Source organism: Lynx rufus, unplaced genomic scaffold (assembly GCF_022079265.1).
Source record: "Lynx rufus isolate CCGP_SWC_20201006 ecotype Redwood Valley unplaced genomic scaffold, mLynRuf1.p SCAF_4, whole genome shotgun sequence".
Taxonomy (NCBI): Eukaryota; Metazoa; Chordata; class Mammalia; order Carnivora; family Felidae; genus Lynx; species Lynx rufus.
Window position 1 is genome coordinate 55,059,328 of NW_025814856.1, and position 13,169 is coordinate 55,072,496.

The 13,169-nt window shown below is 53.7% G+C and overlaps 1 protein-coding gene across 1 annotated transcript in view; it reads left to right on the plus strand.

Annotated features, from left to right (window-relative positions):
* Nucleotides 1-13,169, plus strand: part of GRIP2 (glutamate receptor interacting protein 2) — a 56,950-nt gene that overhangs the window by 36,746 nt on the left and 7,035 nt on the right. The window contains exons 12-20 of the mRNA XM_047095201.1: nt 2,384-2,570; nt 3,064-3,209; nt 3,970-4,050; nt 6,833-6,899; nt 6,992-7,137; nt 7,962-8,106; nt 10,000-10,139; nt 10,765-10,944; nt 11,968-12,151. Of these exons, the coding sequence (XP_046951157.1) occupies nt 2,384-2,570; nt 3,064-3,209; nt 3,970-4,050; nt 6,833-6,899; nt 6,992-7,137; nt 7,962-8,106; nt 10,000-10,139; nt 10,765-10,944; nt 11,968-12,151 (1,276 nt within the window). The remainder of the gene's footprint in view (nt 1-2,383; nt 2,571-3,063; nt 3,210-3,969; nt 4,051-6,832; nt 6,900-6,991; nt 7,138-7,961; nt 8,107-9,999; nt 10,140-10,764; nt 10,945-11,967; nt 12,152-13,169) is intronic.

A 13,169-nucleotide genomic window follows, 5' to 3' on the forward strand; every position in this document is an offset into this window, starting at 1 on the left:
CCCCTAAGACAAAGACATGTAGGCCTGAGGCTAGCCATCCAGCATGTGGTAATTTTCACGTTCAGTCTGTATGTATATATACACATATGCGTGTAGACATACACACATATATACACACATGTATAGATTTCTACTTACCTTTTGTTTATAGGCATTTCTATTTGCAATCACAGTATATGTAGTTCCCTTTTGAAATGAAGGTATAAGTATTTTAAAAAGTGAGTGAATGTAAAGACAAATAGTAGTGAATGATAATGCAGGAGACGTGTGGAAATAGCAAAAGTCACGAGAATGCCAAGAATTTTGAAGTCTTTCCTGGGAAAAGTCCTTCCTTTGTTGACGTAGAGAGTTTATCCAGCCTTCTGCTCTGTGAGTTGTAGAGGCCTCCAGGAAGGATGAAAGGTTAACTGGGCCGTTTGTAATTGAACCAGGTGAGGGAGAAGAGGAATACAAATCTCCTGGAAAGGAGCTAAATACGGTTATGAGCTTCCTGGAAGCCAAGGTGAAAATGGAAACATTTCAGAGTCAGATGAGAGATTAAAATACGTCTTTACCAACCTCCTTTGTCAACCACCAAAGCTGGAGGTGTGTAGGTAAAAAGATTCAGAAATGCTGTTCATAGGCAGGGGCATGTGGAGGCTAAGGGCTCTTGGGACACCTTTACCTGTCCCTTTCCTAAGATGGATGACTAGTAAAGTATTATTATTATTATTGATGATAACCATTAGTTAATTAGTTAAACGTTTGTTTTTTTTTTAATTTTTTTTTCAACGTTTATTTATTTTTGGGACAGAGAGAGACAGAGCATGAACGGGGGAGGGGCAGAGAGAGAGGGAGACACAGAATCGGAAACAGGCTCCAGGCTCTGAGCCATCAGCCCAGAGCCCGACGCGGGGCTTGAACTCACAGACCGCGAGATCGTGACCTGGCTGAAGTCAGACGCTTAACCGACTGCGCCACCCAGGCGCCCCAATTAGTTAAACGTTTTGAACACCTCCTATATACCAAGCACCATTCTTGTTATTAGGGATGGAACTATGAAAATTATAGCAATACAACATATGCAACAATACAATATATTACACAGATTGTAACATGTAATATAAAGTATAACAAAACAGTAATAAAGGTATAATAGTATAATAGAATTCATAATAGAATTAAATATAATAAATTATATTTAATACATAATACCTATTAATAATACAGATATTTTTATATCTGGAATATAAAACAATACATATTAAGTAACATAATGTATCAAACAGATATAAAATTTTCATATGACCCAGCAATTCCACATTGATATATGCCCAAGAGAAATGAAAATATATGTCCTGTCTACCCAAAAACTTATACATGAATACTCGTAGCAACATTATTCATTTTAGCCAAAAGGTGGAAACAACCCAGATGTCCATCAAGAGATGAATGGATAAGGGCGCCTGGGTGGGTCAGTTGGTTGAGAGTCCAACTTTTGGTTTCGGCTCAGGTCATGATCCCAGGGTTGTGGGATCGAGCCCCGCATCGGACTTCTCACTGAGCATGGAGCCTGCTTAGGATTCTCTCTCCCTCTCCCTGTGCCCCTGTCCTGCTCTCATGAACGCTCTCTCTCTCAAAAAGAGAGAGAGAGAGAGAGAGAGAGATGAATGGTTAAAGAAAATGTCATACTGTGGGATGTTATTTAGCCTTATAAAGGAGAACCTTGAAAATACTACGCTTAGTGACAGAAGCCAGACACAAAAGACCACATATTATAGGATTGCATTTACAGGGAATGTCTAGAATAGGCAAACCCATAGAGAAGAAAATAGATTAGAGGTTGCTTAGGGCCGAGAGAGATGGAAGGATCTGGAGCACTAGCTAAAAGGAATGGGGTTTCTTTCTGAGATGATGAAAGGATTCTACATTTGATTGTGCTGATGGTTGTACTACGTTGTTAATATACTGTAACACACTAAGTTGTACACTTTAAATTGGTGAATGCTATGTTAGGTGAATTGTATCTCAATAAAGCTGTTACCAAAAATAGCATACTACGTATTATGGTATTATACTAGCATTAGAACAACACTAACCCAACGTAACATCACAATCCTCTGTTTTACAGAGGACTTTACAACATCACATCACACATCACAATCCTCTGTTTTACAACATGGCAATCCCAGGAGCTGTCTCCCTTAATCCTTGTCACGGCCCTGCTGGGTGGGAATCCCCCGCTGTGCAGATGAGGAGAGCACTGCCCAGAACAGGCTGTGACTCCCTGGGCCACTCACTTGCCCGTCTGACTCCAGGTTCTTGAGCCTAGGAATGGGTTGGTTCTGGCCCGAAGGGCTCTCTGGGACTGCCCACCTGACAGCCATGCCCACCTGTCCTGCAGTGTCACTGGCCTCCAGCACGGTGGGGCCAGGGGGACAGATCGTGCACACGGAGACCACGGAGGTCATACTCTGCGGAGACCCCCTCAGCGGCTTCGGCCTCCAGCTCCAGGGTGGCATCTTTGCCACCGAGACCCTTTCTTCCCCTCCGCTCGTGCGCTTCATCGAGCCCGACAGCCCAGCAGAGAGGTGAGCCAACTTCCCCTGCCCGACTGGGCCTGCCACTCTCCAACTCAGGGCTCACAGACAGCCAGGGAAACTGAGTCACATGCCAAGCCTGGCTTCACAAGTGTATCTTGCTCCGCCATCCCATCAACTCCGTCATCAGCCCCACTTTACAGATGAGGAAACTGAGGTGCAGAGAAGCTGATGCATTGCCCAGGGTCACGCAGCTTGTGAGTGCCCCAGGACTGGAACCCCTGTCTGCCTGAAGCCAGAGTCCTCTATATACATATCTCCTAAGGCACGCATCACCCCCCTTGGGCAGACAGAGAAGCCGAGGCCCAGCAAGTTCACTCCCTTAGCCAGAGTCACATGCTGAATGGCCTGAGGATGTACAGCTGGTATAGGGCTGAGCTGGGAGTCATACCTCGAGCCTGCCCCTGCATGGCATTCCTGTCCCCCAGGGATAGCCGTGCTGGTAACGGAACTTCTTCTCTCTGCGGGGCTGCCCGGGATTCAGGTGTGGGCTGCTGCAGGTGGGAGACCGGGTCCTGTCCATCAATGGTATTGCCACCGAGGACGGGACGATGGAGGAAGCTAACCAGCTACTGCGGGACGCGGCGCTGGCCCACAGGGTTGCACTGGAGGTCGAGTTTGATGTGGCAGGTGAGTGAGTGTCCCTACCTCCCCCCTCGCCCTTGGGGACCCTGTGCTCCCTCCTGTCCTGTGCTCTCGCCCGGTGCACGTGCTCCTCCACCCCCACCCCACCCCCCTTGCAGCAACCCTTCTGCCTGAGTGTTTGCAGCGTGTGCCTGAGCACCAGCACCAGGAAGGCACTGGCTGGGGAGGCAGGAATTCTGCACACCAGTGGGAGCGTTGATGAGGGAGTTTTGTGCCGAAACAGGACCGAGGGAGGGCAGAGGGGGGCTGAAAACATTCCCTGCCCCTCTGCAGGGCTTAGGCAAAGAACCCCACACAAAAACTCAGTTAGACGTTCTGGTCTTGTGATTTCGACATTCTGTGACTTTGGACACTCCCTCCCACCACCCATCCTCAGCTTCCCCAACTTGAACTGGTGAATAGAGTCCTACTACAATGGATATTGTTGGGTTAGATGAGATAAATTGTGTGGAAACACCAAGCTAAGGCCCGGCACGTAGTAGGTGCTTGGTAGATTGTTACTGGGTCTGAACTGGGTTGGCTGGCCGTCATGGGGTCTGGGTGCCAGCCCCAAATCTGCTCTGACCAGATGGGTTGTCTTGGGCAAATGCCAGCTCACCATGCCTCAGTTCTCTCATCTGTCAGGTGGAAGATGCAGGATGGGGTTGGGATGGTGACTTTTTGCAGTCTTTCCCAGCTGGCCTACTGGGACTCCCTGAGTCTTCTCCCTCAGGCCTCACATGAGTCCACGTGTGTTTGCCTGCAGAGTCCGTCATCCCGAGCAGCGGTACCTTCCACGTGAAGCTGCCCAAGAGGCGTGGAGTGGAGCTGGGCATCACCATTGGCTGTGAGTCCCTCCCCGCCATCCAGTCCCCCGCCGAGTGAGCCTCCTGCTGGGGGAAAGCACACACCTCCAGCCTAGAAGAGGGGGTGCTCCAGGTGGGAGGGCTGGCTTGGGTTCCCTCTGCCTGCAACGCTCAGCTCTGTGTCCTTAGGCGACACCCTAGCCACTGGGAGCGTCAGTTTCCCATTCTGCACAATGGGAGTTTCCTGGCCATGTGGCTCTCCCAGTGGGATTAAGTGGCTTGTAAGGCACCAAACACGTGGGCCAGATTGGTTTTTTATTTGTTTTTTGTTGTTGTTGTTTTTTACCTTCACATTCCCAGTAGTGGGAGGATGAAAACAGAAGAGTAGAATGCACAAGCATAGGGACCTTCAGAACCCTCCCATGGCTTCATCCTACTCTGAGTAAAAGCTGAAGTCCTCACGGCTGATGAGGCCTTTGTGATCTGGTCCTAGTGATCTCTGACTTCATCTCCTGCCATCCCTCCATCATGCCCCACCAGCCACTGCTGCCTCCTGGTTGATCCTTGAACATACTGCTCCTTCCAGCCTCAGGGCCTTTGCACTGGCCATTCCCTCTGCCCTCTTCCCCACCATTTGCTCAAATGGCACCTTTAGAAGTCCTTTCCTACCACCCCGATTTACACTTGCCCTACCCTCCACATGTCCCCTTCCATACTTTCTTTTTCTCCACAGCATGCTTTATCAGTTGACAAACTATGTACAGTTGGCCCTTGAACAACATGGGTTTGAACTGTGCAGGTCCACTTAAACGTGGATTTTTTCCGATAAATACAGTACATCCTGTAAATGTATTTTCTCTTCCTTACAATTTTCTTTTTTTAATTTTTTTTAACGTTTATTTATTTTTGAGACAGAGAGAGCCAGAGCATGAATGGGGGAGGGTCAGAGAGAGAGGGAGACACAGAATCCGAAACAGGCTCCAGGCTCTGAGCTGTCAGCACAGAGCCCGACGCAGGGCTCAAACTCACGGACCGCGAGATCATGACCTGAGCCGAAGTCGGCCGCTTAACCGACTGAGCTACCCAAGCGCCCCTTTTCCTTATGATTTTCTTAACATTTTCCTTTTTCTAGCATACTTTATTTTAAGAACACAGTATGTGATACATATAACATACAAAGTGCATGTTCATCAATTGTGTTATTTGTAAGGTGTCCATTCGACCGTAGGCTATTAGTAGTTAAGTTTTGGGGGAGTCAAAAGTTAATATTCAACTGCACGGGGAGACAGCACCCCTAACCCCCACATAGTTCAAAGGCCAGCTGTACTTTAAAATGTTGTTGATTATCTGTGTCCCCCACCAGACTGGTAGCCCCAGGAGGGTGGGGATCTTTGTTTTGTTCACTCTCCCTCTCCCTTGCACATACATAGTAGAGATTGAACTGTGTCCTGGGGATCCTGAAGGGAAAGACGTTGGGATAAGGGGTGGAGACACCCCCCGGCTGGCTGTAGCATTGCCACCCCCACCGCCCTGCTGAGGTGACCTCCTGGCGAGTGTCCACTCTGGCCAGGGCAGCACACACACTGGTAGGCTGACCCCAGGTCAGGCAACAGATGCTTGGACCTCATTCCCCAGGGAGATTCAGGGAGCCCCAGAGAACAGAAGACCAGGATTGCATTCCTTGTGTGAAATGATCCTCAGTCCCCACCCTGGGCTTGACAGAGGGTGACTGCAGCTCCTTCCTTCCCCAGACTCCACAGTCAATGGAGGTGGAAGTTTAAGCACTCTGGGAGGGGAGAAGCTGCTTCCAGCCCAGGAACCTCTGGGTAGGGCTGCCAGATACAGTTGCACAAGTTGCACATGACACAAAGATGCCCATTTGAGGTAGACTTATAATTTTATTGCATCAGTCGGAAGAGGTGCCCTTGTCTCATCTGCAAAGATGCCACATGGGCTAGAAGAGGCTCCTACCATCTGGTCACTAATGGGAAAACCCATCCGCCCAGATGGATTCTTTCTGCAAGAAAACTTAGCTATTCATACAACACCCATTGTCTTAGGTCACGTTTCCCCAGAAAGAGCTTCTTAGACAGAGTTATGTTACGGGGGTTTGCTGAGAAGGGCTCTTGGAATCACCACCTGTGCGAGGTGAAGGATGTGGGGCTGGGCAGATGGAGGAGCTGGGTTGTGATGCGACCACAGCAGGTGGCCCAGCCAATCCCACGGAGAGCCCGAGGGCCAGGAAGGCTTTGGAAGTTGTCCTGAATGAGGCTGGGAGCCAGGCCTTTGCACCTCTGTTGGACCAGGCTGTACCCAGGAGCTGCATAACCTTGGGTGAGGCTGTTCTCTTGGTCAGAGGCAGTTTCCGGAGAGGGAGCCCCCTGTGGGCCATTCAGCTAGCACTCCCTGCAGATGGGAGAAGGGAAAACTCAATTGTGGAAGGGTCACCCAGTTCCTGGGTCGTGTCCCTGTGCCAGGTGGGAGTCCCTGACACAGCCCCTGAAGGAGTTCGCAGTTTGCTGGGGGATGGGCTGAGCAGAAGGGAAAAGCGCTGATGTGGACTGAGCACCTGTTATGTGCCGGGATCCATGTTAGGTTTTGCTTTGTCTAGTTTGATCTCATGACATTTCCATGAGTTCTGTGGCATCCCCCCCATTTTACAGAGGGGAAACTGAGGCAGAAAGGGGGCTGATTTGCTCACGGTCACCCAGACAGGAAGCAGTGAGAGCAGGACATGCTCTAACTCCTGACCCCTCCAAACTCCCTGAGGCTGAGGTGGTCAAAGGTCAGATTCATGCTTCTCCCCCCTCCCCCCCCCCCCAGCGACCAGCAGGAAGCGAGGAGAGCCCCTCATCATCTCTGACATCAAGAAGGGCAGCGTGGCACACAGGTAGGGCTGGCCCTGGGCACAGGGCAGGGGGAGTAATCCAGGGGGAGTAGCGTGTGCCAGCCTCTTTCTGTCCCCCACCCCTGCTCATGCAGGACCGGCACCCTTGAGCCAGGCGACAAGCTTCTGGCCATCGACAATATCCGCCTGGACAACTGCCCCATGGAGGACGCTGTGCAAATCCTGCGGCAGTGCGAGGACCTGGTGAAGCTGAAGATCCGGAAGGACGAGGACAACTCCGGTATGGCCCCTGCCCGGCCCTGCCGCCTCTCGGTCCACCCCCGGATGATGCGTTCCCAGCTTGCAATTTGGGGTTCCCTCTGGCCAAGGAGGGAGGGAGGCAGGCTGCTGGTGCAGGCTCCTTGAATGAACAGATGCAGGGAGGAGCCCCAGCACAGATGTCTCACCATCCCTGGGGCTGCCTGGATCCTCTGCACCCAGCACAAAGCCTAGCAGAGGGGACCCCCAGGGGGCAGCAGCGAGCAGATGAGTGGGCGGGGCAGGGATGCCTCAATGACTGCACCCTGCACGGGCAGTGTGTGAGTGAAGAAGTAAAAGCTGTGACACCCCTGAGGCCAGACAGGTGACAGTAGTGAGTGAACTCGACAGAAGGTAAGAGAAATGTATACAGGTTGGGGAGGCAGTAGGGAGGGGTGAGGCTTGTGGTCCCTGGAGAGCCAATCCCTTATTCAGAGAGGCAATTCCTACCCTGGGAAGTATGCTGTCTTGTGGGCAAAACTTCTTCTAAGTTTTCTTTTTTAAAGAAAGCTGGAAATCTGGTTTCTTCTTCTCATTATTGTTATTTTGTGTCATGCATGAAATATATATTTTAGAGTGTTGGGTTCATGGTGTTTGGGTGCCAGAAAACATTTCTGGAGGCAGAAGATGGCATCAGGGTCCCCGGGTTGTGCCATCCAAAGTCATGGCAGGAGTGAGTGGGTGAACTAACAAATGAGTGAGTGCGAGTGGGAGTGAGTAAGGACACCAAGGTGTTGGGGGCTGGGGGCGTCCATCTCCTGGGTCCTGCCCCACTGCACCCCGCCCTGATAGGTGCCACCTTTGCAGATGAACAGGAGACCACGGGTGCCATTAGCTACACAGTGGAACTGAAACGTTACGGGGGTCCTCTGGGTATCACCATTTCGGGCACAGAGGAGCCTTTTGACCCCATTGTCATCTCAGGCCTCACCAAGCGTGGTCTGGCTGAGAGGTGAGCCAGGGTTCTGGGGGGGGGGATGCATGGGGTGGGCCCAGGGACCCTCATGGGGCAGGGGTTGTGCTTTGAGAACAGCTGAAGTGGATTCTGACCTTGGTTCCAACGTTGACATTCTGGGTGACATCAGGACTGTCCCTTCCCTCTCTGAGCCTCAGTTCCACAGAGGTAGACCAGCCCCTCCCTGGCTGACCTCTCCAGCTTCAGTAGGTGCCAGATAAATGTATGCCAACTCTCCTCTCTCTCCCAATGTGGAGATTCCTGGAGATTTCTGGAAAGTCAGCATTGTGAGCCTTTTTGGAGCACCTGCTGTGTGCCTTCAATCCTGGCACAGCATGGGGCTTTTCTGCAGGCATTATGGGCCCCCCTGCTGTCCTCTCCCCTGGGGAAGGTGTGAGAAAGAGGGTGCCCCAGGCTGGCCAGACTGGGGGGAGCAGGTGAATCTGGGGCCCAGAGGTAGAACAGGGCCCCATGGGGGTCACAGGGGGTGGTCCCAGTCTGGGCGAGATGCAGCTTTCTCCAGCCACTGAGAGGAACTGGCTGTAAAGGGAGAGACTGGGCAGGTCTGGAGGGGGCAGGCTGGGCCCCTGGGGGAGGACACAAAGCAGGAAGGGCCACGTGGTGACAGGGTGCCGCAGTGGGACAGAGGGGGCTGAGGAGTGTGGTTCCTGGCTCCCTGTTGGTGTCCTTGCTCCCGGAGCGCCCCCTGCTGGCCCACTCCAGGGGCCAGTGTGGATGGTTCCCACCTCAATATGTTCATCTACTCCCACGTTTACTGGGTACCTACTATGTGGCGGCTCATCCTGGACGCTGGGAGCACAACAGACAGTCCCCCGTGCCCTCACCAGGCTGATCTAGCTTAGTGCTGTCTAGCTGCAGTGTAATGCGAGCCACACATTTAATTATCAACTTCCCGGTAGCCATATTAGAAAAATAAAGAGAAATAAAACAAATCTTACGTATGTATTTATTTCAACACGTAATCAATATACAAATGATAAATGAGATAGTTTACACTATTTTTTTAATTGTGTCTTCAGAATCTGGTGTGTCGTTTGCCTAAGTCAAGGCGTCTCAGTTTGTGGCAGCCACGCTATGGGGCCCAGTAGCCACAGGCGGCTGCCGAACTGGACAGACCTCCCTCCCTCACTCAGCCCGCCACCCCCCTGACTTAGTCCCCTGGACTCCTGGGGAGCTTGGTGGGCGGTGCCCACCTGCAGCTGCTCTCCCTGCTCTCTCTCAGTGCTGGCTGTTCCTCAGGATCCCCTTCCCCAGCCCGATTCCCAGGGATACCATTTAATTGGCCAGGCGTGGGGGCCAGGCGTGTGCATGTTTAGAAAAGCTCCTCAGGTAATTCTAATGGTGTCCAGGCAGAAACCCACTGGACCGGATCAATGCTGCTGCCTGGCCTTGTCAGCCCCTTGCATCCCCTTGTGAGGTCGCCTGGGCACCCTGTGCTCATTCTCTAGGTGAGGAAGCTGAGGCCCAGGGAAAGGGAAAGGCTGTCCATGGAGAGAAGCATGAATCCCTTCCACCCATCCATCTTTCAGTTAGAATTAGGTAAAGTAAGTTTATCACTCTCGTTTACGGGCTCCAGATCATATGGTAGTTGACAGCTGCTCTGCGCGATTCAGACCGTGCTCAGAACTCATGCTTCACCCTGCTTCCAGAACCTGCCTTTACAGTCAGGCAGGATAATCCCTCCCCTCCCAAATTCTAGACTTTGTACCTCCGTTCATACCACCAGAGATCACACTTGCCTTCTGTTGCAGCTGGGTTTGATTGAGGTCCGTCGGGCTTGTGCCTTGGGGTTCCTGAGTTCCCTGAGGGCAGACCCCCACCCTGAAGCCTCGACTGTGTCTCATTCTCTGTCCTGTGCCCCCTCCCCAGGACTGGCGCTATCCACGTTGGGGATCGCATCCTGGCCATCAACAGCGTCAGCCTCAAGGGCCGGCCTCTGAGTGAGGCCATCCACCTCCTGCAGGTGGCTGGTGAGACTGTCACACTGAAGATCAAGAAGCAGCTAGACCGTGAGCCTCACCCCAACACCTGGGGGCCCTCAGCCCATGTGGGAACCCCTCTGTGCCCAGCCTCGTGGAATCCCCACCAAACCCCACAGAGGTGGGAAGGCACCTGGGACAGCTGAGGAGATGAGACCCAGAAGGGTCACAGCTTGTATGGGGCAGAGTCTGGGCCTGAACCACCCACTGTCTTCATCGCCTCCTGCCTCTCACAGCTGCTCGTTATGCCTTCGGGCCGTACCTGTCCTTTCCTCAGTTTCCCCCGATTTGTACCCTGTACCTTGGCAAGCGAGGCCACCACCCGCCGTGGAAGGAGCCTTCAGGGTCTTCCTTCTGACCCGGGCCCCACTGTTGCTCACCCTGTGACCTTGGGCATGTTGTGCACACACAACGCCACGGGGGCTTCCCGAGGCCCAGCTCAGAGAACTCAGCCTCCGTTTTCCTGTCTGTGAAATGGGTTTGCCCATTGGTGCACCACCTCCCTCATATCAGGGGGCCCAGCAGTAGGCTCGGGGGGAGTGCTCAGTGCCTGTGAGTTCCCAAACCAGACTGAAGTGGGGAAACTGAGGCTCACTGAGCATCTCTGTCTCTGAGGTCAGAGGCCAGTGGCAGTGACACCCCCTTTCCATCCCAGGCCCCCTCCCACACCGCAAGTCGGGCAGCCTCAGCGAGGCCAGCGATGCAGATGAGGACCCTCCAGAGGCACTCAAAGGGGGCTTGCTGGCAGCTCGGTTCTCCCCTGCTGTGCCCAGCGTGGACAGCGCCGTGGAGTCCTGGGACAGCTCGGCCACAGAGGGGGGGTTTGGGGGCCCAGGTAACACTTCATCGCCTATAAGCAACATGCTCTCTCTGGGCCGCCCCAGCTGCCAGGCCTTTGTAGGGGCTGCTCCTTCTGCCTAATCCTTCCTCCTCCTCTCCCAGCTCCTTCCTTCAGGGACGCTTCCTGGAGGCAGACCCGCCTGGGCCACATCAGCCATTCCCAGGGCCCCTCACTGCTCAGAGCATGGACCCCAGGCCTTCACACATCTTTTGATTAGCATCCATAGCACCTCAGCTGGCTATTCAGAGTTCCCCACCCTGAGGTTAGGGACCAAGCTGGCCATACTTCTGTCTTTGTCATTCCCAGCCCAGTGCCCTGCACACGACAGGTGCCCAATCAATGTTTATTGCATCCGTGGAGTCCTGGGCAAAAAACCCCTTCCCACCTCATCCCGCAAGACCCAGCCTTAAAGTGGACACCTCCAGGCCACCCTCTTAGGACACGAGCTCCCCTGCCCATGCGTGTTGAGACCCATAGGTAGCTTTGGAGGTTGGGGGCACTTGACTGCAGCAGCTGGCCTTCTGGCCTCTGCAACACAGAGCCACAGGGGCTCCCCAAGGCCAAGCTCAGAGAACTAGTGGAGCGAGGCTTCTAAGTGCCCTCAGGTGGCTCCCAGCCCCTGTCCTCACTGTCTGTATATCTGCCTTCCCTGGGGTCTCCGCTTCCCCATCTCAAGTACTTGATCAGTATCTCTTAGCTTACTCCCAGGGCAGGGTCATCAGAGCTCCCAAAGGCAGGCAGAGAGGAATGGTCAAAATAGTGAAAGTCCTTCCCGTGCAGGGGCAGCTGGGCGAAGCTTGATGGAGGCGGGACAGGGTCCTGGAGCCCTGGGCATTAACTCTTCTGCTGGGTGATTCAGAGGGTTCTGGGTGGCGGCCGGGCCCTCAGGGGACTCTGGGTAGTCATGCAGGTCCAGACGGGGCAAAGACCTATCCACGGTCACCCAGCACAGCTGGACAAGGGGCAGAAAGGAGGGTGAGCTATACCCTCTCAGACACCCCCCTCTCCACCTGCCAGGCTCCTACACTCCACAGGCGGCAGCTCGGAATGTGACCCCCCAGGAGTGGCGGCCCAGCCGGCTGAGAAGCAGCCCCCCACCCACGGAGCCCCGGAGGACAAGCTACACCCCGGCCCCCACAGACGAGAGCTTCCCTGAGGAGGAGGAGGAGGAGGAGGAGGAGGACTGGGAGCCACCAACTAGGTCTGTGGTGGCAACGCCATGAGGGAGGAGGCAGTCACGGTCTCCTGGCTAGGATGGGTGAGGGTCCCTGTGCCACCGTAGGGGGGCAGCGGAGGAGTCTTGTTCTGGCTCCCAAGGAGGGTCGCTTCCCAGGAGAGAGGAGGAAACGTCGATCAGAGCTGCCTCGGCCTGGCTGAGATGGGGATGAGGCTGTGCTGAGCAGAGGGCGCTGCCATGGCAAACGTGTGGAAGGTGTTTGCCTTTCTGAAGTCTGCTAATCTCTCGTTCTCAGAAGAAAGGCAACAGACTCAGAACTTGAACCCGACCCTCCTGACTTAGCCCAGATTCCTTGACGGCCCCCCTACAAGGGCCTTCAGGTCACAGGTGCCAGCCCTGAGCTGTGGACGTGATGGGTTTTGTAGTGTTGGCTTTGAAGGGCACGTTGTCACCCCTGGAGGAGGGCCCTGCGGAGAACAGGCCCTGTGGCTGTTCCTCACTGAGCCCTAGCTACCCCTCCCACATCTGGGCTTTCAATCAGGCACTTCCTTCTGCCTACTCTCTCCTGACCAAGGCCTACTGTGCCTTGAAAACCCAGGTCCTGCCTCCGGGAAGCTTCCCTGACTTTTTCAGGCAGAAGGCATGTGAGCCTCCTCATGGCACTGGCCGCCTTGTGTCCACCTGATGCGTTCCCTGGCTGTGGTCCCTTCTGCTAAGTGCCTGGCACCCAGGAGGCATTCCTGCACACTTTGTGAAGGATCCGCCAGCTCCTTGAGAACAGGGCCGACACCTTCTTTACCTCCGTAGCCGTGAGCCCTGTGGATGGAGCCCTGGCTCAGAATATTTGTAGAAATGATTTGAATGGAGAGAATGTCCTTTAGCCTCAGTCTTCTCATCTTTAAAATGGGAAGGGCAGGAGGCAACTATCATGCATCAGCCTCCCTGAGTCTCCCTAGGAGAGAAAAGCTGGAGGGCCTTTATAAGAAAGTGCTTTGCAAATCATACTTTATAAGTGGCCAGGACTTTGTAGGCGGCAAGTGGC